This window comes from Xylocopa sonorina, chromosome 1 (genome assembly GCF_050948175.1).
Source record: "Xylocopa sonorina isolate GNS202 chromosome 1, iyXylSono1_principal, whole genome shotgun sequence".
Classification (NCBI taxonomy): Eukaryota; Metazoa; Arthropoda; class Insecta; order Hymenoptera; family Apidae; genus Xylocopa; species Xylocopa sonorina.
The window spans coordinates 10,979,265-11,007,158 of NC_135193.1; the positions used below are offsets into that span (position 1 = coordinate 10,979,265).

At 49.5% G+C, this 27,894-nt stretch overlaps 1 protein-coding gene across 10 annotated transcripts in view; it reads left to right on the forward strand.

Moving 5' to 3' along the window:
• The first annotated feature begins 301 nt into the window (after nt 1-301).
• The window catches only part of LOC143430277 (protein abrupt), a 64,329-nt gene continuing 36,736 nt past the window's right edge, over nt 302-27,894 (forward strand). For 4 of the 10 annotated variants that reach the window (XM_076906467.1, XM_076906438.1, XM_076906457.1 and 1 more), the window contains exons 1-3: nt 795-1,525; nt 16,755-17,170; nt 17,455-18,352. In XM_076906467.1, coding sequence (XP_076762582.1) covers nt 18,146-18,352 — 207 coding nt within the window. In that variant the 5' untranslated portion in view covers nt 795-1,525; nt 16,755-17,170; nt 17,455-18,145. Of the gene's footprint in view, nt 481-792; nt 1,526-16,754; nt 17,171-17,454; nt 18,353-27,894 lie in introns of those variants that run through there. The other 6 variants (XM_076906381.1, XM_076906419.1, XM_076906429.1 and 3 more) reach the window with 4 other exon arrangements.

A 27,894-nucleotide genomic window follows, 5' to 3' on the forward strand; every position in this document is an offset into this window, starting at 1 on the left:
GCGACGCTAGCCCGCATCCAGCCACGTCCATCATCATCCCCCGCGGGTACGCCGTAAGGTGGCAACGTTGCTCTCGCGGCGAGAGCTTTAGAGCCAGGCGCAAGGGGCAATGCTACCGCTCGCGCCAACAATATACACGATGGGGTAGGGGCAGCGTTTCGAGCGCGGTATAGAGCGCTCTAGGAGCGTGTTCAACATTTCTGGTGGGGGCGAGTCCGTCTAGCGCGCGAGAAACGAAGAGGTTGGAGGTTGGTGGCGGCTGAAGGTAGGGGGAAATCAACACGCGGCGGTGGGGATGAATAAGACGGTAGCGCGAGCGGGAGCACCTAGGCGAGAGCAGGAGGGAGTTAGGAACGCGGAGAGGGAGCGAGAGGCCGCCGAAAGCGCATAGCGGCCCATAATTCGGTGCGCCGCCCCGCAATCAGGTTCGTGTTCGACGTTTCCAACCGCCTCGCTCGTCGCAGCCGGGAGAGAGAGACGGTAGTGCACGTCTTTACGTTTGCTCGTCAGCTCCGTCGACTAAGTACGGTCCGCGCGATAGAACCGAGCACGGTGCTCGGCATCCGTGATTTAGTTTTCTCTTTATTCCCTTTGTTCGCCCGGTTGTTTCGTCCTCCCGCGTCCTTGTTGTTTATTCGCACCGTGGACACGGGGCTGACAAGACGCTCGTCTCTCGCGGGATTTTTAGTTCACCCTTGGTCGTGTGTTCACCCTGTCGTCGTCGCCCGCGGAAGCGGTTCCGCGTCGCGCGTTCGCCCTCGAGGACCACCGGAAAGGACAGACTCTCGAGTGTGAGGGGGAGAAGCCGAATCTCGCCGAGAAGAACGAGGAGAAACGCAGTGGCTGGCCGGTGTGGAGGAGCCGCGAAGCAAACAGAAGCGCACGTCTGCCAGTCAACCAAGCCGACCATTCAGTCAGTCAGTCGATCATTCAGTCAGTGCCGGTTCTACGCCTCGAACGTTTCCCTCTGCTCTGTTTATACTCGCCACCGAGTTCTTCAATGGTGACTCTCTGTTGTGTTTCACTGGCGAACCGACGACGATTATTCTTTGTCCGTAAGTGAGAACGAGAGGACGCGATAGAAGCCGAACGAGAGGGAAAGAGGAGTCCCCGGTGTTGTTATCATTTTGTGCTCCGCCGTTTACGACACCAACCTTAACAGATACACACGTTACATACGTATATATACGAATGCATTGCCGATTGCCGGGTAGCCCGATTCGGCGTTGAAAGGAAATGTGCTGCCACGAACAGACGGCCAGTGAATAATGATTTTCTTACGTGATAATTTTCTTATGTACGTTTAATACGTTGATTGTTGGTGATGATTGTGCTGGTTCGCTATAATCTACACGCCTCCACGTCGTCGTCGTCGTCGTCTTCATCGTCGTCGTCGTCGTCGTCGTCGCCGTCTTTAATGGAGGAGACAGACAGAGAGCTTCTCGCCTCTCGCCGATCGAAACACGTCCATCGTTAGAGCATCACGTCCTGTCCTTCGCCCCTACAGTTTGGTCCACGTAGTCACGTAAATATGAAACAAAAGACCGAAAACAAGTAAAACGCGTGCATGTTCCGAAACCGCGTCTCAGCAGCGCACGTGTGTGCACGTGCACGATCCGAACAGCCGCGTTATAGCCGCCAGCGCGCTACACCGCGCTGATTATTAACGAGTTATTACCGCGATACTAATTAAGTTTAATCGCAAGGCCGCTGTTCGTTAAAGTTAATTGCACGATCGACCACGGCCCACGTCGTTAACTGCGCTGTCCCTACACGCTGCGTAGTCGTGCTTTTATAGAAATTACGTGGGCTCTATCGAGAGGACGCGCGAAAATCTTCGATCCGTCGACGTTCGTTCTCTTTTATTTCTCCTGTCGCGTTCCACCGTGCGTGTTAGCTTTATTACGGAGCAACGAAAACATTCGAACATCGGAATACAGAATCCTTGTGCGCACTCTGGTGTAAATATCACATGCTTGTTAATTACTGGAACTGACTCACGGGAAACGAAATAGGAACTTGTTCTTTTCATAAATTGTGCGTAATACACACGTCTGTACGGACATAATTGGGGGAATTACGTGGTTGATGCAATACAAATTACTATCGAGAGCTATCGACTCTAGCGAATGCCGCTCGATCTGTTAAAAATAGAGCGAACACGAATTACCGGCTAACGCAGCAATAGCCACGCTATAGTATCCCATACGCGTGGGATTAATTCGTATAAATGTATTCCGATGTTCGGTTACCCTCTGTTGTTGGGGCAAAATTCTTCCGCGAGACTCGATTCCCTACTCTGCGTCCAACCATCGGCCAGAGTCGCTTGAATCGCAATTGCGCCAGTACGTGTCATTGGGCTCACGTTTCTCGCGGTTTCCAGCTAACACGGTAGCCGTATGGAGCAGCTTTTCCTCCCCAGCTGTACGCGATCCATCGCTGGCTGAACACGTTTCGCTCTAATCCGCGGCGATGAGTCCTGTTCGATTTTTGTTTTTCATCGCCGTCCCCACGGCCGCCACCGAGGAACGATCGCGATCGTTTCGCTCGAATAACTCGTTCGTTAATTCGCTTCCCGCCTCGCCTGCCGTTTTTCAATGAACGTTACGTCGTAAACCATTTCTCTAAACGTCTTTCAATAATCTCGCTCTGGTTCAACTCATTACCGGAGCTGCTGCTAACGGTATCCTTTTTTCCCCGTCCAGTGATTAATCGGTGAATTTGATTATTCGAACTTGGATTGATAGCCGTGCTTTGTTTTTCACGATCCTCCTTCCATTACGCTCGATTCGATACATTCTATTCTAACCAACGAGAGTTTAACCTTCCGTTCCCGAGACATTTTCAATCGTTCTTGGCCAGTGTTTTGTCGCTTCGTGGATTCGTTACAGTTTATCCGGCGAACGAACGTTCGTTTAACGAGACGTTTAAATCCCCGTTATTATCCGAGCAACACTCTTATGCCCCGCGTTAGGGTTTTCCCGCCGTTTAAACATTCTCCCAAGGTTTCATCGTAAAAATTCAAATGAAACGATTTTCTATGTACCTCGACGATATTTCCTTAATTACATTCCCGGAATAATTATTCGCAGAGCGTCATACGGTTTCTCAATGATTCATTACCGATCGCGTCCAACGTATTTATCGCGTACCGGATGATCCCACGATTTTCGATCCCCGCCACGTTTACACCGCCAGCCGAGTTTCATCTCCCTTCGGTTTTATGCTAATGGACGCGTCGACTCTATGCACATGTCACGGCGGATCGTAGACGGAATTTGTTAAAGTCGGTTCGGTTGCGACACGTAGGGTACTACCACGCGACGCGTGTGTGTACTGCGTGCGACGCGTGTGATCAATAAATCGGGCTGTGCACCACCACGAGCGCGCACGGTTACTTTGAGGAGCGCGCGGCTCCGTCGTGCACGCACGTGGCGTGCACACACTGTCGCAGCCCGGCCTAAAATGCTGCCTAAACGCAGCCAGAGCGTTCGTTTCCTTTCCCCGTGTGCGACTCTCGAACATTGTATCGAAACCAGCCCAACGTCCCTGCGGCGTTGAAAAATTGTCTGGTTAGAGCCGTTGCTAGAGCCGCGTGACGACGCCTCGACATTCTGTGTTATATTACGCGCTCGTTCGCTGCTTTCCGCGTATCTCGCCTGTCGCGCAGCGAATTTTATTCGCCATCGACGAGAAACGATCTGGATTACGAATTCGGTTGTTTTTATAACCGAACGTTAGACACAGCCATTTTTTCCTTGGTCTTCCTGTCCGGTATTACGCGCTTCGAAATAATAAATATGCATACGTCGAAGTCATGTTGCAGATATTTAGTATTCCGCTTTTCAATTAATGTCGTGGCCGAATGGCTCCCATCGAACGCTTCGTATCAAGGGCGATGCGTATACGAAATATAGCATTTGTTCTGATCGGACGAATTTTTGTCAAGGGGAGAACTTCTAGCCGCACGTTGGCATACTTTCTCTTCGGACTATCATCTTGTAACTGGCTTCCCGTCGTGTTTTTGATAAATTCGATACGAAACTTCCTGAACGCACGGGATGTTGGACACGTAACAAATGTACACATATGCATTATCTCACTGAGTAATACACGCTCCTATTCCGTTCGCGTACGTCCAACTTTTGCTTGGTTAGAACGCTTCCCTTAACTGGGCGACTGATAATCGTCGCTTTTTTTTTCGTGGAAGAATCGACGTCGACGAAGGAAGTTCTTAAAAAATTGGAAGTAGTGGGAAGAATTCGTTTCATTTCTTCCTCCGTTTTATGCGATCGGAGCAAAATGAACATTTTTTTAAACGCTCAACGTCCACCGTTAGAAATAGAAATCCCTCGAGTCGACCGTGTCTTTCCACATGGCGGACGATGGTTATTTGATCGATACGGAGCCCTCGCCTCTCCGGTTTTCACCGTGAGCATTACGACCCTTTTATTAACGACTGACTCACACGCGTCTCGATAAGCCGCGATAGTCACGAGCCTCGTATTTGGGAACGTTCCACGCACACGAACCTCCTATCTCCTCGCAGGATTTATTAAGTGTGTCCACCCGTTGCGCGACTCCCTTTCTACGATTCGCGATTCGATCGGCTAATACGAGAGCGCACGATTCGCTTTGATCCAGCTGCAGAATGGAGAATACAGCGAACGCGCGCGGTACGGATCGAGTATACAATTTCGATCGGATACGCGCGATAATTCACGCGGTGTACGTCGCTTTCAATTTCGTTGGATCCGTGCGAATCGTTGTAACTTCAATCTTTACGGTCTCATTGTCGGTGCGAGGTGAACGAATATAAAATTGTCGAGTGAAATACCTGTTTATTTTTTAATGCATACTTATCACGGTTGGTTATCGGTTTACTAATTCTCATAAATCCATTGGCGCGTTATCGCGTCTGATACAACACAGTCGGGTACCAGGTGAAATTTATGTCGCCGATCCAGGTTTCGAAGGCTCGAGAGACAGCAGAGTGCAGATCGCTCCTGCGTGTGTGTCTCGTTGCTCCGATAATATGTAAACACGATTTCATCCGAATCTAAATCCGACGTGATTCGCAGATTTTTATCGTTTTTTCCACCTGGAGATCGGCGGTCTTCTCTTGTTTTAACGAGGTTGAAATTTCACCATCGCAGCGGCTGAATTAAACGGTAGGCAACGATAACGCGGCTCGCCGTTAATTAGTTAAGACGAGAAAAGATCGGGGACGGAAAATCGGGAGTGATTCGCGTACGTGGCAGCGGCGAGGCGCAGCAAAAACAGTGCAAATTAACCGAATTATGGGAGCGTCACGTTTGCTAATGATTTATGCGCGACAATGTGCCGGTAATTGGCAGCGTGCACGCAGCGAACGACGCGCGGCCTGTCCACCGATTAATTAATGAATTGACGGGCACGAGATTGCGGCCGCGAAATGATGTACATACATTCGTCACTGGGAGACGGTCAATTGTCGGCGGCGCGGTGCAAACTTGTCCGTTTGTCGTCGTTTATTCGCGTTTAAAGGACTACCTTGCGTCGCAGCATCGCGATCGAGGTGCACGACGGAAGAGCGGAAAAGAATAGCCGCGCGAACGCTTCCGGAATTGATCGTTTCCTCGATCGTATCGCCTTCGATACGAGCGGATCGGCGCGAAATAGAAGCTTCCATCCATTCTCTCGTTCGCTATTCAATCCGTGGTAGAAATATGTATTTGCGACGCGATCCATCTTGCCGATCGAACGACTCGAACGATATTTAGAAAGAAATAAAAAGAAATTTCTAGCCAGACCAGAGACTAATAAATAAAGTAGGCGGTAGCGCGATGATCGAATAACGCAATAAAAAGATAATTACTGGAAAATGGAAGCCAATAATGGGCGGGTATAAAATTTTACAAGCGATCGAGCGTTCCGTCGATGCTCACACCGCTCTCTGTGCTTTCCTCGCGGCCATTACGTCGTTGCGTGGGCATCGAAAAAAAGGGAGAAGAAAATCTCTTCTTCTGCCCTCCGTTATTCTAGTCGCGAGCAGCCGAGTGAATTTTCGGGGTACTCGTAAAATCGACCAGTTTCGAAAATAATCTCCGTAATTCCGGTATACCGGCTCTCGACTATAAGATGGAATGCAGTGGTAGCTCGTTGTAAAACGCGTTTGGAAACGCGGTCCGTTCTCGACTGGCGGGCCCGGCTGAAATTGTTTTAGAGCTGCCGAGCGGCGAACCGCAATGAGATAACAGAAATTAAGGGGCTCCTTGGTGCCGTAGGTACGTACCTGCGTTAGAAAACGCGTACACACGCGTAGAGGAAAGCTCCTCCGGGTTCTAGCCACGTACGTACCTGCTGAGAGGCTGAAGGGGCCTCGAGGGAACGTAGCAGCTGGCCCGATAATTGCGCCGGCGATATTATTAATGGTCCCAAAGATTTGCTTCGGCCCAGGGCCCAGGTAGACGAGCGTGTACTCTACTCGTGCGCAGTCTGAATGCCGGGCGCCCACTTTAATCCTCGGCTACGCGAAAAAGTACAGGATGTTACCGTGCACAATTGATACTCGCCCTGTACTCGGTACTGGGAACACGCACGAACGATTTCCTTCTCTCTCTCTCTCTCTCTCTCTCTCGTTCCTACGATCTTTGTACACGTATATATACATTGAAAGCGTGTTGGGCATTCGGTAGTAGTCGTAGGAATAGTTGGGATTTTTGGGCTGAGGGGGTAGCGCGCGTACATGTCCTTTCCGGTATGAATAGCGCGCACGTTCAGTTGCGCAACGGGAAAGCGTTTAAATCAGAAATTATTTCGAGCAGAGAGACACATCTGCGTTCTAAATCTTCGACAAAGAGAAGTAGTGCAAATTTGTGGAATCCACAGATTTAGACGAACACGAGGGGAGAAGGAACCGTTCTCGGTCCCTCTTCTGAGAAGGGTCAGGATGTAAGAGGCTGAGGTAGAGAGAGAGAGAGAGAGAGAGAGAGAGAGAGAGAGAGAGAGCGAGAGAACGATGGGTGTACGTTTTCGGACGCGAACGGAATGCTTTGCTCGTGAACAACAGACTTTCATTACGGTCTCGTGAAAAAGTTCAGGTTCTCGGTGCGTGCCTCTGGTAACTCGAGCACCGCGCGTAGCCTCTTCTTCCTCTTGTTGCCCTCCCCCGCCCGCTGTCCTCTGGATGTTTTCTCGTTTTCCACTGGTGGTCTGCGTTTTGTCCGTTTTCGAGGACTTTCGGTGAGAACGGCTCCTCCTGTAACACGAGCCGACATTATGGGCTTCCCACCCCCGCTGGACGGGGCGCGTACGTGTGCACCGGCGACGCGCCACCCACCCATGTGAAAATCCTGTTTTCACTCTCGTTTGCCCGGCAAAAACTTTCACCGATCGATTACTGCGCAGCGCGGAGGAAACGACACCGAGTAAAATAAAATCAAGGACGTTCGGCGCCGTTTCATTCATCGTACGTCCCGGTTTCCTTGTCCCGTGCCTGGCGTCCCTCTTTAATATTTAAACCGTGACGTCAGACCTTTTCAGCTGCGATGAAAATCCGTGCGTGTCTGATCCTCGCCTCGCGAATACATTTCAATATTTAGGAGCGATGCCATCCGACTGCAAAACTTCCCCGCTGGGACGATTTGCGCAACGATCTCTCTCGAATCACTTTTGAAACCAGCCGAACTTGGTTCGCGACGTGCGGCAATTTTTACGTAGCACTTGCGCTCGATTTATATTAACGCTGAATCGATTATGTTAAACGGCGGACGGAATCGATGCGCGTCGAACTAGTTGAAAGACAGTTTTCACTGGTAGATCGAAATGTACATTCTCTTATCGGGGAATTTTCTCGTCTAATACAATGTAGATAAGAAACCGGCAACTATCTGCGTTCTTATCGCCGTGCATACAAGATTTCCCACATTTTTTCACAATTAACCCCAACCGATAGGACGAAATCGATCGAACCGCCAACGCGGCGCTCGATGGCGAACCCCCCGATCGACTCGCGATCGCTTCTCTCGTCCACCTCGCAGATATCATCTTCGATTAGCGCGGTCCGGGGGGTCACGATTAGAAATTCTGTAATTCTACACGCGGATGGCATGCTGGTCGGGTGTTTGCGAGCGGTAGCACGAAAATTCCGTTCGCCGATTGAACGGGTGCCAAGAAATCCACCGGCAAAAACCACCGCGGCGCTGAGGCTGAAACAGAACTCTAATCGCTTCTTACCACCCCTTCGGTGGAACAGAAACGGTCCGCGTTTCTTGCCGCGGGAACGACTCGGGTCTTTTTCTCGTCCTGGCCTTGAGATCGACGCCGAGGAACGAGCGAACGAACGAACGACCGAACGGGTAACGTAACGGGTAACAGAAATCGGATCTCGACGATGGAGATATCGATGATCACGGATGTCGTGGATGGATCGAATCGTGGTTAACTATAATAACCGTACGGTAGTCGCGAGTAGGCCGCGCCGGTAGGAAGACGGAGGAGGAAGAGGTAAATCCTTCCCGAAGAGGCGAGAAGGGAGCTGGATCTGCGGCCACACCTCGAATTCGCGGCATTCCTGCACCGTGTTGCAGCCAATCTCTTTGCTCGTCTCTCGCGATCTGTCCGGTATCACACTTCTCCTCTCCGTCCGTGATCGATCTATCGCCGGGGCACGTGCGTGCATTTCCTGCTCGCAGCGTAAATATCGCCGCCGCGTTTATCTACTTGCGGTCGTTAGCTCGCGATACACCAGCCGCGCATTCCGCTCTTTTTTTTCCTCTTTCTTTTCTTTTTGTGCTCCCCCCTCCCGCTTTTTCTTTCCTCCCGACACGGAATAATCATTTACGCGGCTAATAATCTCGAACGATTACGCTTTACGAGCAGATTACGCGGTCGGAATGGGCGAGCTGCGCCGCGACGAATCGGCAATGCTCTCGCGCTCCTCTCGACCATTTTAATCGCTACTTTAAACGCTCTGCAACGAGGATCCTGAGTTTCCCTTCCTCAAGGATTCAGAGTTCAAATTTTAGCGCGTTCAGATTGTCCAGGTGGTAGGGGTTTCTATGGACGAGTCAAATTGGACTTGGTTTCTACTGGTAACATTTGAAAGCGAGATCCTTTTTTTCTTTCCTTCCGTGCGAAGCGTTGACATTTCAACGCGCGAAGGTTAACCCGGAGTTAAGGCCTGCGTCGATGTGCCGATGTTAAATTAAATTTAATTATTACGGAGGGCGTTTTAAAATTAGAATCTCTGGCGGCGTCGTAGCGAGGAAAAATGTAAATTTTAAAGCCTAAATGTTATCGAGATTAAAGAAGTTCGTTAATGCCCGCGCGTTAAAGCGATTACGAGGGAATTGCTCAATCGACGAAATTAGCCGGTCGTGTCTCACCTTGAAAAATCGTAGTAAGTGCGATAAATTACGCGCGGCGGGCAAAAAAAAAAAAAAAAAAAAATGTTTCGGCTCGATCGTCGACGGTAAACACATTTCGCATGGCCGATACGTAAGCTCGCGTGAATGATCGCCCCGTACGGCGTTACGCGGCTCGTAATCGATCACGATTTCGCGTTGCTTTTATTTACCGGCTCTGTTAATCGTTCGATAAGCGTTGTCGATCGCGCGGACGATATCAAGAGAGTCGGTATAATTACTTTCGTCGCGACGGATTTCGTTGATATCGGGGACGTTTGTTTGGCGCAGCTCGGTTTACACCCGCGATAAAATCGCACGCATTCCTGGGTGTATGTTCTGGAATTAATTATTCAGATCAGGTTAGATTTGTTCCCCCGACTTTATGCAAAACAGAGCGATAAACAACGCTTTTTGTTACTCCGTTTCGGGTAAAAACACCGAGCGTGTAAGGTCGCTGGATTTTATTACATTGTTTCGAAACGATCGAGAAGTGCTGAAAGTAATGGTATCTACGAATCCAATATTTTCCGAGCATAAAGAATTCGAATTGCTCTGGAACGAAAAAAGGAAACCGTTTAGATTCTAAAGCAGTTATCCGCGTACAATATATAAAATAATCAAAGACCGCGGTTGTTCGTACCAATCTCTTCGTATTTACGATCAAGGACAATAATCGACGCACGGTATTAACGATTATTTAGATAAAGCATTATCGGTCTCGCGCATTATTTTTCGAGCAACACATGTTCTCATCGGTCAACCGAAGCGAATTTCCATTCGTCATCCTCATTATTCCACCGCAGATCCCGTCTTTTCGTATCCATCTTGTCGCGATGAAAGGTCGACGATCATTGGTGGTCGTGCGAGCAAAATCTTAACCGCGATCCAAGCTTAATCACCTCGCGTTAACGTATCGGTTGGTTTAGAGTGAAAAATTGTCGCGCACGCGATCGACGCTAGCTGTAATCGATCTTAATCCCGATCTCCCCGTATCTGTTCGCCAGCCCGTCCACCCCTCCTAACGCAGTGCCGCGCAGATCCCGCGGTTTCGCGATAAAAACGCAATATTCTGCAGTCGACTGCAAGATAACGCGTTCCATATTGCAGAGAGCCGACGAGATAACAGCAACTCGCGTTATTTACGTACGCTCGCCGAGTATTGTGCTGCATCACCAGCTTTTTTCTATTCCCAACTCCCCCAATCTCTCCGTTCCCTGCCGCCTGGCTGTCGTTCTTGCCGCGCGCACACACATCGCCCGTAAAATCGATAGCGACGTCGTGTTCAACTTTGTATTTATTGTCGCGCGGGCAAAAAAAAAAAGAGCACACAAAGTCGCGTTACTGTTTCGCGTTACGAGCAAGTTTCATTCGGCGTAAGAAGCGAATTAACGAAGCAACGATAAGCACCAAGCGTAGATTACAAATTGTTTTTGAGTGGAGCTGAGAGCAAGTAATTGCCGCGTTTAGCATAATGCTACGAAAAAAGTTTGCAAGTGATACTCGTGTCGCGCGAATGGCCGATTTCCGTTCGAGAAAATCGATTTCGGAGCATTTCCGTGTCGACAGGACGTGTGAAACGATCTCTGAGAAACTCGAGCGACCGAAAGGAAAGGTTGCTTATCGTCGTTGCGCAACATCGGCACATAGTTGAGTTCCGTTGCTCTTCGCGGTCAGTTTCGACTTTGAAAACGGACGAGGCCTCGGCACAGAGACCTCATTAACACGTCGATCGCTAAACGCCTCCTAATTGGACGCTAGAAGATCCACGATCACGGCGAGAACGAGGTTGGTTATCAAAGGGTCGTCAACCTGGCGTTCCGTAGAGAGCGATCAAGGAAATGCCTGTAAACACGACTGTCGGGTGGCAGACACAGTCTGTGATTCGATAGGAGTTACGTTGATAAGCGTAATCAAACGATCTCCCGCTCGCGACGTGAATCTGGAAAAGTCCGCGATGACGTACAGGAAATTATGCGTAGAATTGAAACGCCAACTTTCTCATTCAACGACTCACGTGTCGCATTTAAAAGCGACGCACCATTACTGCCTCGCGATATTAAAACGAATTATCGGGTTGCGAGTGTTCGCGCTCGTTTACAGACGATTCGAATGCAAATGCAACAAAGTGCGGACCGAGGATAAACTCCGTGTCTTTATTTTTTTCTCCACGCGTGAATAACTCGATGCGATCGAATATAAAAAAATTAGAGATATACGAAAGTAGTTCTACCGATTCTACCAGGAGAGAACAAAGTTGTTTCGCTGCTTTGGCAGGATTAACGAATCCGTTGGTACCCGAAAGGAGCCAGGCGAGAAAGCAATTCTGCAACGCGTCGCGTAAAACCCCGTTGTACACGTAGAAAGTACAAGGCTCGATGGTCGAAGAAAGTGTCATCGTAGCTGGGCTAAACGACCACGGAGTTTCGGAGTAGATTTTCGAGGCGCAGTCGAGGCAACGAAGGCAGGCACTCGCCGCGTCGCGCTGGTGAAAGTCATTCGACTGGCGGTGGGCTGATTATTATGCTATCCGGGCAATCGTCATTCAATTATTACACCCGGTGGTTCCCTCCTCCCCGTCTTCGCGCGGCGTAATTACGCCTGGCGCGCGAGAACCTTGCCCGCCTGCCGCGTCGCCGCGCGAAATTCAACGCGTATGCAAATCGCCGACGTTTGACGTCTTTCAAATTCAATTTACGTCCGCGCGTATCGCGATAAAAGGATGTTTTCACGCGCTAGGCGACAATATCGTTTTAATCGAGTCGACGATGCTCTCGATTCAATGTAAATCCACGGTTTCGAAGTGGAGCATCAACGACGCGACGTACATTTTTTCGAAACGAATTTCGTTTCGAACTGGCGGGGGGAGCTGAGAGCAAGTGTTCGTGTAAACGCTGTTTCCAACCGGCGACGGGAGATCTATTTACCGTAGCCGTTCGTTTTCTTCCATCCGTTCCTCGATAGCCATTACGAGCGCTTAGACTGTTTATTGTTAATGACTTCGGTTTGTTATCCGCTCGTGTTTGCTTTGTAATCGTGAAAGCGAATATCATTAACCGAAATGGAAGTAGAGCGGAGCGAACGCTCGTAGGATAATAAAGATCGATATTATCGCGGAGATGCGGATTAATCCTTCGAAAGGTACACCGTTTTTCCCGTCCCGGGCGTAATTGGAAAAACGTAAGAGAATATCGATAGGACTTGTTTGTAAGTAATAACGCGATAAGAATTATTGATCCGTAATTACAGGCGTGCGAGATTAAACGCGGGCACAAATCATCGAAACGCGTTACCGAACAGTTTTCAATTTCGCGTCGCGCATGCGTACGTTTCAGCAGGTGGCGGTACGATATACTCGTGGCGTCCTTTCAATTCGAGGATCGTTATTCGCCGCGACGCGTACACGGGATGGGAGTTTTAATTGCATCCGCGTCCCGTATCGGCGATAAATCCGAAGGATTTCATTGAAAAAGATAACGGAGCGTGTATGTTTGCCCGTGAATGAAAAAGGAATTTCGCGGCGGGAGGCGGTTCCTCCCGAGCGTGGCGACGGGAAACGCAATAAACTATCGAAAATGCGTGTACCGTGCGCGCGTAACGGCGAGGCAACGCGATAGGCGTTGTTGACTCCGCGATTATAAACGCGTTGCGTCGCACTGCAATGAGCTTTACGACCGCCCCCGTGGAATATAAAACGATTCGCGGTTTCGAGGAAGTCGCACGGTCGGCGTCCTTGATTCGGTTCGGCGAAATTTTTTTCCCCGCCAATGAAATATTTAAACGTTGTATCTTTTGATTTATCGCGCGGCTGCTCGTATCGCGCCTTGTCCGTGCAAACATTTTAGATAAAAAAAAAAAAGAAGAAAAAGAAAAGGAAGGAGCGCGCAGGAGAGGAGGCGCGGAGGACGCGTCGACGTCGCGGTGCATAATGTCTGATAGATTTAACCTTCCGTCTGGGCGCGAGACGAAAGGTGTCGCGCGGCGGATACCGCCGAGTTTATTTTATTTCGGTGTCAGAGAGGAACTCGAGCGATGCGACGATAAGGTTCGTTTAATCAGAGACGCGATAACGCGCGCGAGCGAGCGCCGACAAATTGTACTATTTCATTTGCAAATGAAACCAGCTTCCTCGGCGTCTTGAACATTTCGATGAATCATTGCGCGCGTACCGCCGGTGGAACCGGACGTGGCCGCGTGTGCGATCCGTTTCGTCTAATTAAAACGAGCAACGAGCCACGGGCGTATCGCAAAAAGATCGAAGTATTCGAGCCGCGGGCACAAAGCAACGATCGCTAATGACGTCGAGTCCCTCTCGGTATCTCGGTCCAGCCGTCGATCCCGGTTAGCGGTCGGATCTTCATAAATCACTGCAGCGTCAGACGTATGCAGATTCAGCCTGTTTTCTACACGTCGGAACGAGTTTGCTTTTATGCGCGCGTACTGAATTACAAAATGGCCCCCTTTTCCCGGCCGCGTCTCGAGCCGATCCGCGAGCGAGCGACGAGCGCGGCTGGCCAGAAGTAGCCGCGTAAAACGCGTTCGAACGCGGTGCGCGACCCGCGATCGAACATCTGGAGGCTCTTAATTATCTCATTCAATATTTGCCGTGCTGAAAACGCGGCTGAATATATCCGCGACGAGCACCGCTTTTACATCGTTTGCAGAATCGAACGTACAGGCGGTGGCGAGACCAGCGAGAGAGGAGTGGAACGAACGAACGGCTTAAGCGCGAACCAGCAGACGAGCCGATCGATCGGCCGAAATATACGCGCACGTACGTACGTACATTCAGGGCCGCGTGGATTCATTCATACGATGTAATGGAACATCATCGACTACGCGGCGCGATCGCCGCACGCACGCTCAACGACCGAAACACCTGATAGAGAGTTAATTAATGTACGAGGAGGAGGAGGAGCGTTCGAATTGTCCCTATTTCGATAGGATAACCGCGGGGTATTTCTCGCAGAGGTTCGAGTTCACTCGCGTCGACGTGATTCAGAACCGATTCGGCGGCTCTGAACGAAGCTTAAACATTTATGGCTATTTGCAGCTCTAGCTAAGCGAAGAAAGAGTATAAGATCGTGCTTGTACAGTTACCACGTGAAACGTTGAAAACAATAGGCTCGAGATAGTCTGGCATTAATGAACATTCTCAAGACCAACGCGAGACTACTCGCGTTCTCTCGAGACTTCGGTTCCGAAACTATAGAGTCTGCGTTATCATCGATTGAAATTTCCGCGAATTCGCTGCGTGTTCAGATACTGTTTCGCAGATTCGCCAGGCGATACGCGCGGATGACGCATAATCGGCGATCTTCCGGGTGTCGAGCGACTCCTCGCCGGTCGCGGGAAAACGCGTGCCTCTAGTTTCAGCATCGAGGCTGAGATAACGCGTGTTCGCGGCTGTACACGCCTCGCAACGCTTTCTAGGTATGCGGTTGCGAAATCCTCCGGCGGTCATTATGTCAGTTTCATAATGCGCGAGTGCGCTCCGAGGTGTACGTACGGTTTTTGATTCCTGTCGCGTCGCTCGCTATCGTTTGCAGCCCGGACCGCGTCGAGTTGCTCCTTTTTCTCCGAGATCCGAGCGCGTACGCGTGTGCACGCTTACATAGAGACGCGGGTTCGAGAGACAGAGACAAGGCTCTTTCCAATCTAAAATCCCTCTCGAATACGCCTCGAGAAACGGAATTCTAACCGGGTTGACTCTGTTTAACGAATAAAAATCGCTCGAATAGCGCGCGCCGATCTGCTCGACGTGTGTTCCTAATCGTTTAGAAAGTATTTTAACCAACTCGTATATATTTTATTCGATTTCCTGTAACGACTAGAGCCGCGCGGGGGCTTTGTAGTCTCTTAGAATATATCGTTCGCGTGGCTCTCTGGCCTTTCCAGGCTCCTCGATGGTATATACGGTTCTGTAATTTAAAAGCTGCCGGCGTTGGTCGCCAATTATTCGACTGCTTGGCCTGTTTGCAGACCGTCGGTCTGAAGTGAAACGCAATCACCTGTCCGAGCGAAATCCTGGCCCTTTTTCGTGATTACAGGTGGGAAAGTAATTGTAGCGCGGCTGATTTCGCTCTTCCATCGTAGCGACCGATATCCATCCACGACGTATGCGCTAGGCGTGTGCAAAATGTTCCCGTCGACTTCTCTGCGAATCGTATGTTTCTGACGCGTCCATTTCCATGCAGAAATTCTCGATTAAATCCACGTATTTGTTTACTTTGCAGTTAGATTTTTCTTGCACATTTTTATTCACGACACGTTTCCCCCTACAATATTTGCGAACTTGTGATTTTTTTTATTATTATGTCTGCGTCATTGCTTTATTCTTTTCTATTCTCTCACTCTGTCTCTTTTTTTCTGGAGGCACGTCCCTGTATAAATTTATTCCAGATGAAAATCTAAGGGTTTCGAGTTCGTCTAGAATTTTGACAGACAACGAAGAAGATTCCGAGAGAAATCTGTTTCACTGTTACATCGCCGGGCTGATGAATTATTCGACGGTGGAAAATCGCGATGCTATCAGCCTCTCCTAGAGACCGTTTGTGATGCAACGCACAAAAGAATTGACACGCTTCGTATGCATGTAAAGCGTATACGACACGTTGACGCGTCGAAAGGAACCGGATACGATGCTCTTTCGAATTCTCGCGTCCGTTCATTCTCTGGCCGACTGTTAGGATGCAGGAGTACCCAGAACTGTTTATCGTTCTCATCGTGCGATAAAGGAGGCTCCAGAGAAAGAGGAAATCACTGAATGAGGGGAAAAAAAAAATAAGAATGACTGTGCGTACCTTGTAACGATGCACGGACAGAAAAACTTGATTTGCACGCGAGATAGAATAATTTTCAATCGTTGTACGTCGCTCGTAATCTCTCGAGCATTTTCCACTGATAATGCGCTCCGTTACGAGGAAGTAACCGCTTGATGACTTCTTAAAAGTGATCAGTTAATTGCGGTGCGCGCAATAGGAAAACTACGGTTAGTCACAAGTCGCTCGTACTAGGTGCAATTACTCGTTCCTTATCACTCCTCGGACGGTTTCCTCTGAAGGAAATCGAGAGGAAACTCGGCGACCGATTTTACATCGATTTACTGTAACCTCCTCGCAACGTTGATCGGCGATAATCAGGCAGTAATTCTATCAATGTGCGTACCAATTTCGTCGTTAGAACCAGGACTGACTGAACCATTAATAACCTCCTGGGATCAAGCCACTGCGTTTCCCTTGGGAGCGAATAAACGAGTCGAATCGTTACTCGATTAATTCATCCCCGCGTCTATGATCCATTCGCGTCGTCGACTGGTTTTCACGCGCAGCCATGATTTTAACCAGGTACGTTTGATCTGCTTTACAGAAGAGGAGAGAAGATCAAGGCGGCCAAGTAGGAGGAGGAAGGTGAGGTCGGTGATAAAAAAAGCGTCGAGGAGGAGAGCGATCGAGGGGTAGTGAAGAGCCGTGAGTGGCATGATAATCAAGGACACGGGGTGTTCGAGGAAGATCGGATGCTCTGGTAGACGATAGCCAAGCGTTCAGTGCCCGAGGACCGCGGAAGCATCGCGAGATCCGTCGTCGCGATTCTCGACAACGGATGTCGGAATGACGCGCCGATCAAGCCGCGGCTGGGCAGAGGGTGCAAGGACTTTGTTAAACGGAAAAAAGTGATAAACGTCGTGATTTGTGACAGTGGAGGCGGAAAGGAGTTCGTTCGAGAGGGAATAGGAAGTAGGTGGATCCGCTGGAGGTCGTTGGACACGTAACGAACAAGGCAAGGTATTTCTCAATCATTTCATTTCTGATATTCGATGGTAAACGTAGAAATTTTTATGGTTAACGTCGCTTTCGCGTCTCGCCTCGCACAGGCTCTGTCGAGGCACGGAGCTACGAAAGTAGTCGTTAGCGGGTTTCAAACGAGTTGCAAAGGCTATTGGGTTGCCAAAGAGAGGGAGAGTCAAAGAAGTAGAGATTCCTTAGGAAGCTAGACTTAATTTAAGCGTACAACAGCTTCGCGTATACAGAGGATGCATCGTTCACTGTAGGCGCCGCATTGTTTTCAGAAGCGATCGTGGTTTCGTTGCCTGATCACTCTCCAGCACCAGCGACGGATAACGTCCTCTCGTCGCTATCACGATGACGTTACTATGAAATCCATCGTGCCAATAGACTCGACACTTCCTTACACCTGACAGTCTCCCCGGAGAAGATCGTTGGGCGTCTCTGTCGTCCACCGTTAATCGTCTATACCTGTGTCTTGGCTTGGATCTTCCAGGGAACGAAGAAACGAAACAAACAAACGATCAAAGAAAATAATCCTCGAGCGGACCGGCGAAGGGAAAGCGAGACGAAAGCCAAGAGAAGCAACCGCGAGAGGAAAGGTTGCTCGTCGAGCCGCGAATAAGTCGAGACTACCAAAGAATATTGCTCGAGGACGCGTCGTAAAGAGAAAAAAGGTCAAGGTTAACAGTTGGAAGGAACGGTGGAGTAACAGTGATCCCGTTTAACCCCGAGAGGAGAGAGTTCCCTCGAATCGTAGGATTCCTCGCGTTGGCGTAATTGCGCTTTGGACAGGCAGCGACTGTCTGTGCGGCTGTGCGTGGAAGAGCCGGACGGGGGTCGATAAAAAGAATAGAGGGGTGCGTGGTGAAACGCGACGAGAGGGTGAAGTGAAGGTGTCCTTCGTGGGGTGCCAGAGTGAGCACGATAGCACCTCTGGTGCCCTCGGCCGTGGGTCCCGAGGGGACGGACGCCATGGCGGCCTCTTCGTCCTCGTCGAGCGGCGAGCAACAGTACTCACTCAGGTGGAACGATTTCCACTCGAGCATCCTCAGCTCATTTCGTCATCTGAGGGACGAGGAGGATTTCGTGGACGTGACCCTGGCATGCGACAGTAGCAGCTTCACCGCTCACAAGGTCGTCCTCTCTGCGTGCAGTCCATACTTCCGGAGGCTCCTCAAGGTCAGTGAAATGTACTCGCAGAAATCTTTCTCTTTTTAATTCGTTACTTTCACCCAACGAGTTGTTTTCTCGCCTTGTTCGTTCTTCGACCAGGATCGTACTCTTCTCCTTGTCGTCTGTGTATACGTTTCGCTTGCCTCGATCGTTTTACCGAACGATGGCGCGGTGTCTGGAGAAAAAGGAGAACGGTACGTGCCTTCGGCGTTGAAAACTTCTAATTATGCCGATGAACGCTGTTAACGTTGTGTGGTATCATTTTTCAATTTTGCGAAGTGAAATCGATCGCGTGCGATTTCGTGCATCCCCCAATTAAATCATCGCTCTATCGAATTATCGCGTAAACACCTACTCGATACACAATTTTATTACGGCACGGTTACGTCCAGCTATCTCTCTTCCTCCCTTCGGTTAATCCAAAAGTGAAATCCGTAACGTTGTTTCGACACGGGCACGCGGAACCGTTAATTGCGACGTTCGCGACGGAATTTTGCGAACGCGCGTTACGTTTCGATATCCCTTTTTGCCAAATTGCCGCGAAGTGAAACCGCTTTCGCGAGAAAAATTCGTTCCTCGGTCCGTTGTGCAGGGAAACAATCATGTAGCAATTGTACGTTACTCGAGTATCCTTTCATCGTTTTGAATACACGGACAGAACACGCGCGCGTACGTACATCGAGTAACATTTTCGAATAATATTTTCAGCTGGGGTCGAGAGAACATGTTCCATCCATCGCGTAGGCGTTTTGACGTAAATTACCGTCGGTACCAGCGAAAGGGATTTTATTTCGACGAAGCAAAATTAGATAGAGGGTAGATAGGACGACCATTTCTTTGGCCAGCACAATTTCCTGTAACGTCACTCACAGAAATCGCGTGTACGATGTCATTGCACGAATCAGAACACCGAGCCGTATTATATGTTCTTAATTAACTCTGGTTAAGCAGAATTATTCTCACGATACGTTCAAGGAAAATCCAGTATTCTTTAAACGACCGACGACCACTCGAGTCTGATGAATTCCCCTGAAATTTGACTGTGAAATCGACTATGGAAAATCCGATTTACATCGTGGCACGTTCTCGTGCGCGTTACGTGGTTGCCGTAAGTGTAAAATTCGGACGGGCCATCCCTTGTGGCGATTTCGAGAGCGGAAGAGGGTAATTACCGGCCCTTGGCGGCGAGGGAAGAATCCAGAAAGGACTTCCGGTCGGATTTACATAATAACGCCACGGCGAAGTCGAGCGGTGTCGAGCAGCACGAGTCGTTCTTGCCGGTCAAAGGACTATCAATCACTCGGATGTGTCGTCGCGATGTCGTCAACCGCGTCCACCTCTTCGAGAACCCGTTTCCTCCGATTCTCCCCCTTGATCGATCCCTCTCGTCGCTGCCTCTCCGCGAGGTAGGACTCCCTCTCATAAATCCTGCTGCTGGATGAAACGTCCCAGTCAGGGTCCGAGGATCGATATAAACGGGGTGGAAAATACGCGTGTAAATGAAAATTTTTCCGATCGTTCCCCCTCTCGATTTGTAAATTATTTTCTCGAGTTAGAAAGGATACGACGTTCGTTTGTTTCTTTTCATTTTATTATTTTTTTATTTTTTTACATCACGCGGTGTACCAACGAAGGGTTACCATCGCGAGATATCATAGCGTAGGGCATAAAATGTGGAAGAGGTAGATTTATAAAAGGTGGAAACGAGCACGTAGGTATCCGAGGAATTTCGGTCAAGTAACGTCGAGTATTAATGAGCGATAGGCTCGGGTAGTTAAATTCTTTCCACGTGGATATAAATCAAATAACTGAGAGAACTAGCAGGATCGTCGTAATTTCAGCGTGCCTCCGCTTCCTCCTGCGAGGAGAAATTATTGCTCCTCGAAAGACCCGTGTGATTAGCGTACTTCTCGAGTGCCTGATTCTCATATCGAGAACTGTACGTGTACACGCGTGTATACGCGTTGATAGCGGCATTTAATAAACGTCACGCGTAATACGTCTCAACGAGAATGGAGGAACGCCTTCGACGAAACTATTACATATTGTTCGAAGCTCCAAAGCTCGACCAGCGAGAAATTGACATCGAATAGGCCGGCTGACTTTCTAATTGACGCGTACCGCTAATTGATTTTAAGTGTCAGGCGCGGTACTACTCGGTCCCGAGCATCGAGTTAATAACGCGACGCGATTCGTCCTCGTGCTTGCGTCACGACGCCATACAGACGGCGAACGGGGGGTGAAGGCAGCAGCAGTAGCGCGGCGATGTCGCGTCGTTTAAATATAAGTCACGCGGCCGATGTAATAAAAAGCGTGCATTGCGTGGCCACGAAGGTGGAGCCTTTTGTGCTCATTAATATCAGCACTATTATACTTTCACCGGCGTCGAAGTGGCGCTGGAACGTTTCTTTAACGCGGAGCTAGTCGCGCGTCGCCTTGGCGATTATTATTACTTTGTTTACCGCGTAAAAGTGCGCGACGGGGAACGGTGACGGGCTAGAGAGCGTTGAATTATCGTCGCCGCGATTAACAGGGATTAACAACGGGGAAACCAGGTTTCTAGATACGCGTACTCGGTCCAGGGCGCCCCGGTGTGTATTTTTGCACTGGCTGTATTTTCGCCTGCGCTCGATATCGGTGCGTGTGACGCAACGATAACGAGTCTGCCTGAAACACCTGACAGCCGCGCGCGTTTTGATTTATGCGTTAGTGCACACCGGTGCCACGATTTACGGCGGCCCGTTCATTTGACTATCGGCCGGCAGTCGATGACGAATCACTGAGTTATCGACTACGCCCGCAATGATATTTGCCAAAATACGGACGGTCCGTGCTGCCGGTAATAAATTTCCCCCCCTGTCCGGGATCGATAATGTATTGGTCGCGTCCAGCGGTCTCTTTGGATTAACGCGTGCCCATTTGAACGTTGGGAAATTGGAAAATTCGTAAATTCGAAAATTCAAACGATCGTTCCCGCCGCGTTTCCGTAGCGGCGCGCACTGCGCCTCTACGAGCTTTCTAATCGGCATCGAGAAGGCGTGTCCGTCCCCGTCGTTGCCTCGTCAATCCAACGTCCTTAACTCACCGTATCAATCGTTGCCGATCTAAACGATTTCGATACACTTTAATAAATAGCGTCACGATCATCGTTGAATGTAGAAGCCGCACGTCCGACGATCGCATTGAAATATGCGCGTAATCGTGTTATCGACTAGACGCGAGTAAAATAACCGCGAGACGTATCGGAGAGCGGACTCGAGTTAGCTCGAACGAAACTCCACGAAGATTAATTCCTTTCAAATGGTCATCGTGGTTGCCGGTGCATTAACGCAGCTATCTCGGAGCGTGACAGCCTCTGAAAGGCGTATCTCGCCATAGATCGCCGTTCTATTAAACGAGGAAGAAGGGACGAGACGGTGGATATTATAGAAAACAGGCTTAACTAGTTCTCGTAGAGTTTATCGTCGAGCTGTCCTCTGATCGTTCCAATCCACGGTTAAATTCATTGATACAAGAAGAGCGGATAATCCAGCCGGTGCTATCGTCCCTATAAATTGCACGAATCCCTTCCGCGTGACGGCTGTCTGCTATCGAAACAAAATGAAGCAAAAAATAAAAAAATAAAAAAAATAAAAAACCCCGCAGAAGCCAGCGATGTTGCTAGGGGTTCGATCGAACCGAAGGTTTCAATTGTATCTACCCAGCGTTTGAGCGCTGAAATCGCGCGCACGGAATAAGCACGTCTTCATTGACGTAGGAAAATTTGAATCTTCCACGGAGAAGGAGGACGATAATGAATTGTACAAAGCCACGTTTTACGATGTGTTGACGGCGTATGGCGGCTTTACGAGACACAATAAATAGACGAAGCGTCTGGTGGAGGATCGTTCGACTCCGCTCGAAATCGGCGGTGGATGGGCCGCGGCTCGTAATCGCGTTCGTGGAATCGTGGATTTATTACCGCGGGCCGCGTCTATATTAATCGCGGGGGTTCGAAAGCGGCCCACGCGTGAATCTGACGATATTAAGGACCAGAAGGAGCGGGAATGCGGGAACGACGACGTTGTTTCGGCTTTCAGAGGGCGTTATTGCCAGGACGTTGAGCCGCGGCGAGGGAACGCAGCAGTGATGCAACGCGTTACGATCAGGGGAACGATGAAACCGGAGGCTCGATCGGCGCCATACCCACGGGATCTTGCATACGTCGATAAGAGATCTATTCGAAGGTTGAATCCACTTCGTGTGACGAAACAAATATTTCTACCGTTGTATGTAAAACATATTGGAACAGTTGGATGACGAATCGTAAGCCGTGTTCCCAACAGTACGTGTTTACGGAACGAGGCTCCTCGTCTAAACTTTCAGGCGCCCTTTTTCCCTCTTCCGAGTCTGCTCCAACGAAATTTCCATCCGCGTCCACGCAAGTAAAATACGAACTAATGATTCGTGGCGGGGTCGCTTAGCGGAAAACCGAGGCGCTCCGCGGGGAGCTCCCGCGCCGCGCCGCGCCGCGGTGGATCTGTTTCGAAAGAAAACACCAGGGGACCGATGGAAGATGTATGCATCGTAAAACGGCGATGGTGAGTGCAGGGAACCGAAAATTACGCTTGCACAATCCCATCGCGTCGCGGTGGCGGGCAAGGTGCTCTATATTCTATATTTAAAGGCGCACGCACAGGCCAGTCTAGAGGCAGACGCAGCACGTGCGTGTGCGTGAGTACGGACGCGTTCTCCGTTACCCTTACGGGTCTCTACACCCCTCTTCAAAACTATCGGAGCGCTCGCATTCCATCTAAATGGACAATCTCCGTTCTGAACACGATGGGAGGAGAACCGATCAGACGAGAGGAAAGAAAGCGGTTGAATCGCGGATGTTCTGGAAACGATCGTTCGCTGTTCGATGGTAATAATTAATATGTATACCAATCGAAGGAAAATGTTTGTACAAGGGTCGCGATACTTTTGAACAAGCGTGTACGTATTCGCGCGGTACCTCGCGCTACTCGTCTCTCGTGACCGGTCGCATTTAAATTTACCAACGACGCGCGCCATCGAGGCGCGTTTCTCTCGATGTTCCATGCTCTTGATACGCTTGAAAGAGAGAAACGGTCGTGGGACGAGAAAGAAGGAAGCGTACGGTGATTTAAAGAGAGAAAGAGGGAGAGAGAGAGAGACTACGCTGGAAATATACGGGACGAAGCCCGATCTCGTTTGTTTCCGGCTGTGCTGTGTGTGGTGATTCGAAACGCGGCTGTAACGAGAACCTTAACGCCAGCAGAGGAGCAAAGAGGGTTAGAAGACCGAAGAGATCGTGGCTTCTATTTTCTACTCGAAGAGCCTCGAGAACGTCCGGATCGACGACGAGATGATACGACCCGTGTGGACGTTCGAGAGGGAATCACTTTGAGATCCAGCGTCTAATTTACGACCGCGTAAAGGACACACCGCGAAGATCCCACGTGGAAATCTGCCTCTATCCGCGATCCGAACATGCCTCGCTATCAGCATTTACAAAAATCATTCCGATTATTTATTCGTCTATTATCGTTTTTATTACTCGGCCAAAAGAAAAAAAAAAAAAAAAGTAGAACGTGTTATCCACACACGAGAACCAGAAGTATCAAGCATATCTAAGAATCGTTACGAGCCGCATATCTGCATATGAATTAAAATTGATCGCGTTCGCTGGTAGTAAGATATTACCCGTACTTACCGTTCAAACAGACGAGGAATCGTTTCGCGTTATTTCCAATGAATTTCTAGCTATTATTAGAACGACATTCTCTCGAATATCTCTGGATTACTGGATAAGAATTGTTAAGCGTCGTCGCGCGTTATCGATACCAATCTCGCCGTTGGACAATCGACGACAAAAGATGTGGAACGGCTCTGTATCAGCATCGACACTCGACGTTGAAACGTGCGCGATCCGCGTTTGTTCGCGGAATCGCGCGTGATAAGGTGCTCTCGAGTCGGTGTCCAATCGACGGTCCGCGCCTCTTCCGCCTCGGCGACGTCGCGGCTGTTTACGATTATCCTGCGTCATGGCTGGTACACCCACGTACACGCGTTCCCCGGGCACAAAAACCGAGTCGTGTAATGGCAGGCCAGTAATGATTCTCACCAGTCGGCGAGTAACGATCCGATGGAAACTTACGACCGCACCGGGGGATCCCCCACCTCTCTCTCTCTCTCTCTCCGACCAGACGAGAACGTAACCGCATAATTGTACGGTTCAACGTTTCTCGACGAATGCCATCTGTCGCTGGCCAGAAAAACGGCTCGTTACTTATTGCGATCGGTTTCTCGAAGTCGTCACGGTTATTGCTCCGTTTTTCCCGCGTTTCGTGCTACGCGTTCGGTCGCCCCGTCGAGCCAGCCGATCGAGCAACGAAACAAGATTAATAGAACGCGCGTTCGTTTATATTTTCCGGCGATTTTCCAACCGATTTATCGCTTCATAATCGGTACGTTTCCGGTGTTTACCCTGGTGCGTTGGCTCGGCAAATATGGACTAATTATCCGACGAATATATATATAGGAAAGCGTAAATTAACGTCTACACAGAATGTTTGTTTTGCCGTGCCAGATAATACCCGTCCGGCTAATCCGATGTTCGATCAATCGAACTTTCGGTTAACATTACGTATCCGATTTAAATTACAATTTACCGAGTACCGACTGCGGTTACTCTATCGTGATATCAAAATCGATAATCCCGTATCGCACTGTAGCGTACGCTGTATAACATTCGAGATTCAAGCCACATTTAAATCATCAGTTTCTCGACGGGCGAACAATATTGATCGGAAGCGTGCCAATAAGGGCCGACGAAACCATCTGTCGTGTAACATCACGATCGTGTGTAACAGAGACGAGCTCGGTTAAAAACGGGTTCGCCCCGGCGGAGACGCTCGGAAAACGTTCCAGTCGATAAGCTGGCGAACGTAAATGGCCCTCCATCGGGTCTGGGGTAGCAGTAAGAAACGCAAATGCGCCACGTATTAAGCGGGCTGGTAGCGCGTGCTTTAATGTGCGCGTACGTGCCGCGTAAGTGGTTCCGTAGGAGAACGGCGATAGAGGAAAACAAGCCACGATTTCATGATGTTGTCTCGGTTATACGGCATCATTTAACCCCTCTAACCCGCGTACTTCCTTCCAGGCTGGCTCCGTTAATGGGCCGCGCCTATACCTCGAACGATGCCACGGATTAGAAACACGGTAGACCTGTTCCCCTCCCAATTTCATTTACTTTTTTCACTTTTTCATTTCTCTCTCTCTCTCTCTCTCTCTCTCTCTCTCCCCTCTCCCCTCTCCTCCCTTTCCTTTTCATTTCGTTCACGTTCCCTTGTCCGTGCCACTTTTTTCCTTGTTTTAATTGGAAAAAGTCATTGCTTCGAATGGGTCTGTCGCGATGTCGTGACGTTTGACGTATGATCTGACACGAACATATACCGTTGCTAGAATTAATTAGACATACGTGTAATCTGGTAACGAAGCGTTCTTTTTTTTTTCAAAATTTTTTCTCATCCGTTTTTTTTTTTTGCCCCTTTTTCCTCTTTCGTGATCGATCTATCTGCTCGAGCGACCGAAATCGCCACCGAGTTCGTTTAAAACATTTCGCGGTTGCATCGCAATGACCAATAACTAGGATTCCTGTGTGTTTCCGTCGACTATAATCGATGGCATTTAAACGATTGTAAATTTTATGTGCGACCTTTGCTCGGCTCGCCGCGGCCTCGCATTAAAAATAAATTAAGAAGGAAGATGCCAAATATGATATTGGATACTGAGCCTTTCTACTCCGTTTCCATGTTCGTAAGTTTCTCGGAACCAGAAGGATTTTCGTACGCCCGCTTGAATTATGTATCGACTTTTTACACCCCGCCCCACCACCCCTTCCCCTTCTTTCTTTTCTTTTTTACCCAGTTAGTAATCATTTCGCGAAGCGATCGAATATTCAACGAACGGAATCGTTTTATCCACTTATCAAAATTTAAATAACGTATATTTGCAACAGTATTTACCGCTGAACAAAATAGCCGTGTCGTTGGCGATCGGTGATGGTATCCAATTGAAAATCATTATAAACGTGACGCATCGTGCATTTCAACGAATCGCGGGCTACGGTTTACGTACACAGGCGGGACGGTTCGCTAGTGTAGATTTTCACCGATGCGTACAAAAACCGATGAATTATTCTAGAATTAACTTATTTCTGGCCGAGGAATCACCTCTACTTTTATTCCGAAGCTACGCGCGTCACGCCGCATGAAAGGTCTCGTTTCACTTGGTACACTAGAATATTCCGATAGCCACGAAACCTCTCCACCGTATCGGGGTACGGTGAATTATCCGTGTACTGACTCATTTCCATCGCCAACGCATCGAACCAGCCTCCGTGGTCCTTCGTTTCGCAACGCGCGCTCTCCCTCTCTCTCTCTCTCTATCTGTTCTGCACGCGTAATTACACGAGTACGGACACACGGAGCAGGATTTATTAAAACGCGCGATCGAGCGAACCGGAACGCGTCTTGCTCGAGCAGGAACAACGTCTTTGGACTATTTCGAATAGCGTAGAAAATTGGTTGGGCCCCGAACGGTGGCCAGGTCGAATTTAGACAGCCGTAGTACATCTGTCGGCCATAATATCCATTGACTCGTCCCCGTAAGTACACCGCGTAGAGAGTGACAGTGCGTAGTCGTCGGTTGGTTCGTGTCGTGCACAAGCATCGCGCGGAGGGAATACGCGTGTTGCTGGTCGCTAGTCTTAAAATAAGACCGGCCACCGCACCGTAATAAATTCTGCTTGCCTCCTCCTCGCGCGTATCGTGCGTACGTGTCTCCTGGCCGAAGTGTCGGCCAGAGGGACGGAGAAGGACAGAGGGTGCGAAACGTGGGCGCGGAGGGCGCGGGAAGGAGTTGAAAAAGAAAGAAAATCGGGGAGGAGAAAGAGAGAAAAGAATAACGTGACTCACGCATCGGCGGGATCGAAAAGAAGACGGAGCACCGACCCTATTGCTGCGAGTGCGCACCAGAAGCACGCGTGTTACTTTATAAATGTGCTCGCCAGAAGATGTTGCTATATATGTTAGCGTGTAATTCAAGAATTCGAGCGGAGACACACGCTGCTCGTCGCGCGACGCACGAAATCCGGAGAAATCCAAAGGAGAGATATACACCAAAGTCTTTTATTTTCCTTTGCCTCTCGCCTTTTTCTTCTTTTTCCTCCTCCTCTTCTTCTTCTAATTCAAGAACCACGCGCGTCGAGAGGAGGGTGCATTTAATTTAACTCTATTTATCGGAACGAAGCTTTAGCGAGCGCCACTGTCCGACCCCGCAGCGCCCTATTCTGCTGTCGAGCGTCACCGAGGCGCGAAAAATTCTGTCGCTCGCAACCTGTTCGCGGACATTTCCTGATACGAAGATCCCGATAAGGCGCTCGCTTATATGAGAAATATCCTGCAGCTCGCGTCCTGCAATTATTGTCGGCAAGCTAACAAGAGCCCCTTTGTTCCCAGCTTTCTTTCGTCACTGAGTCACCGGTT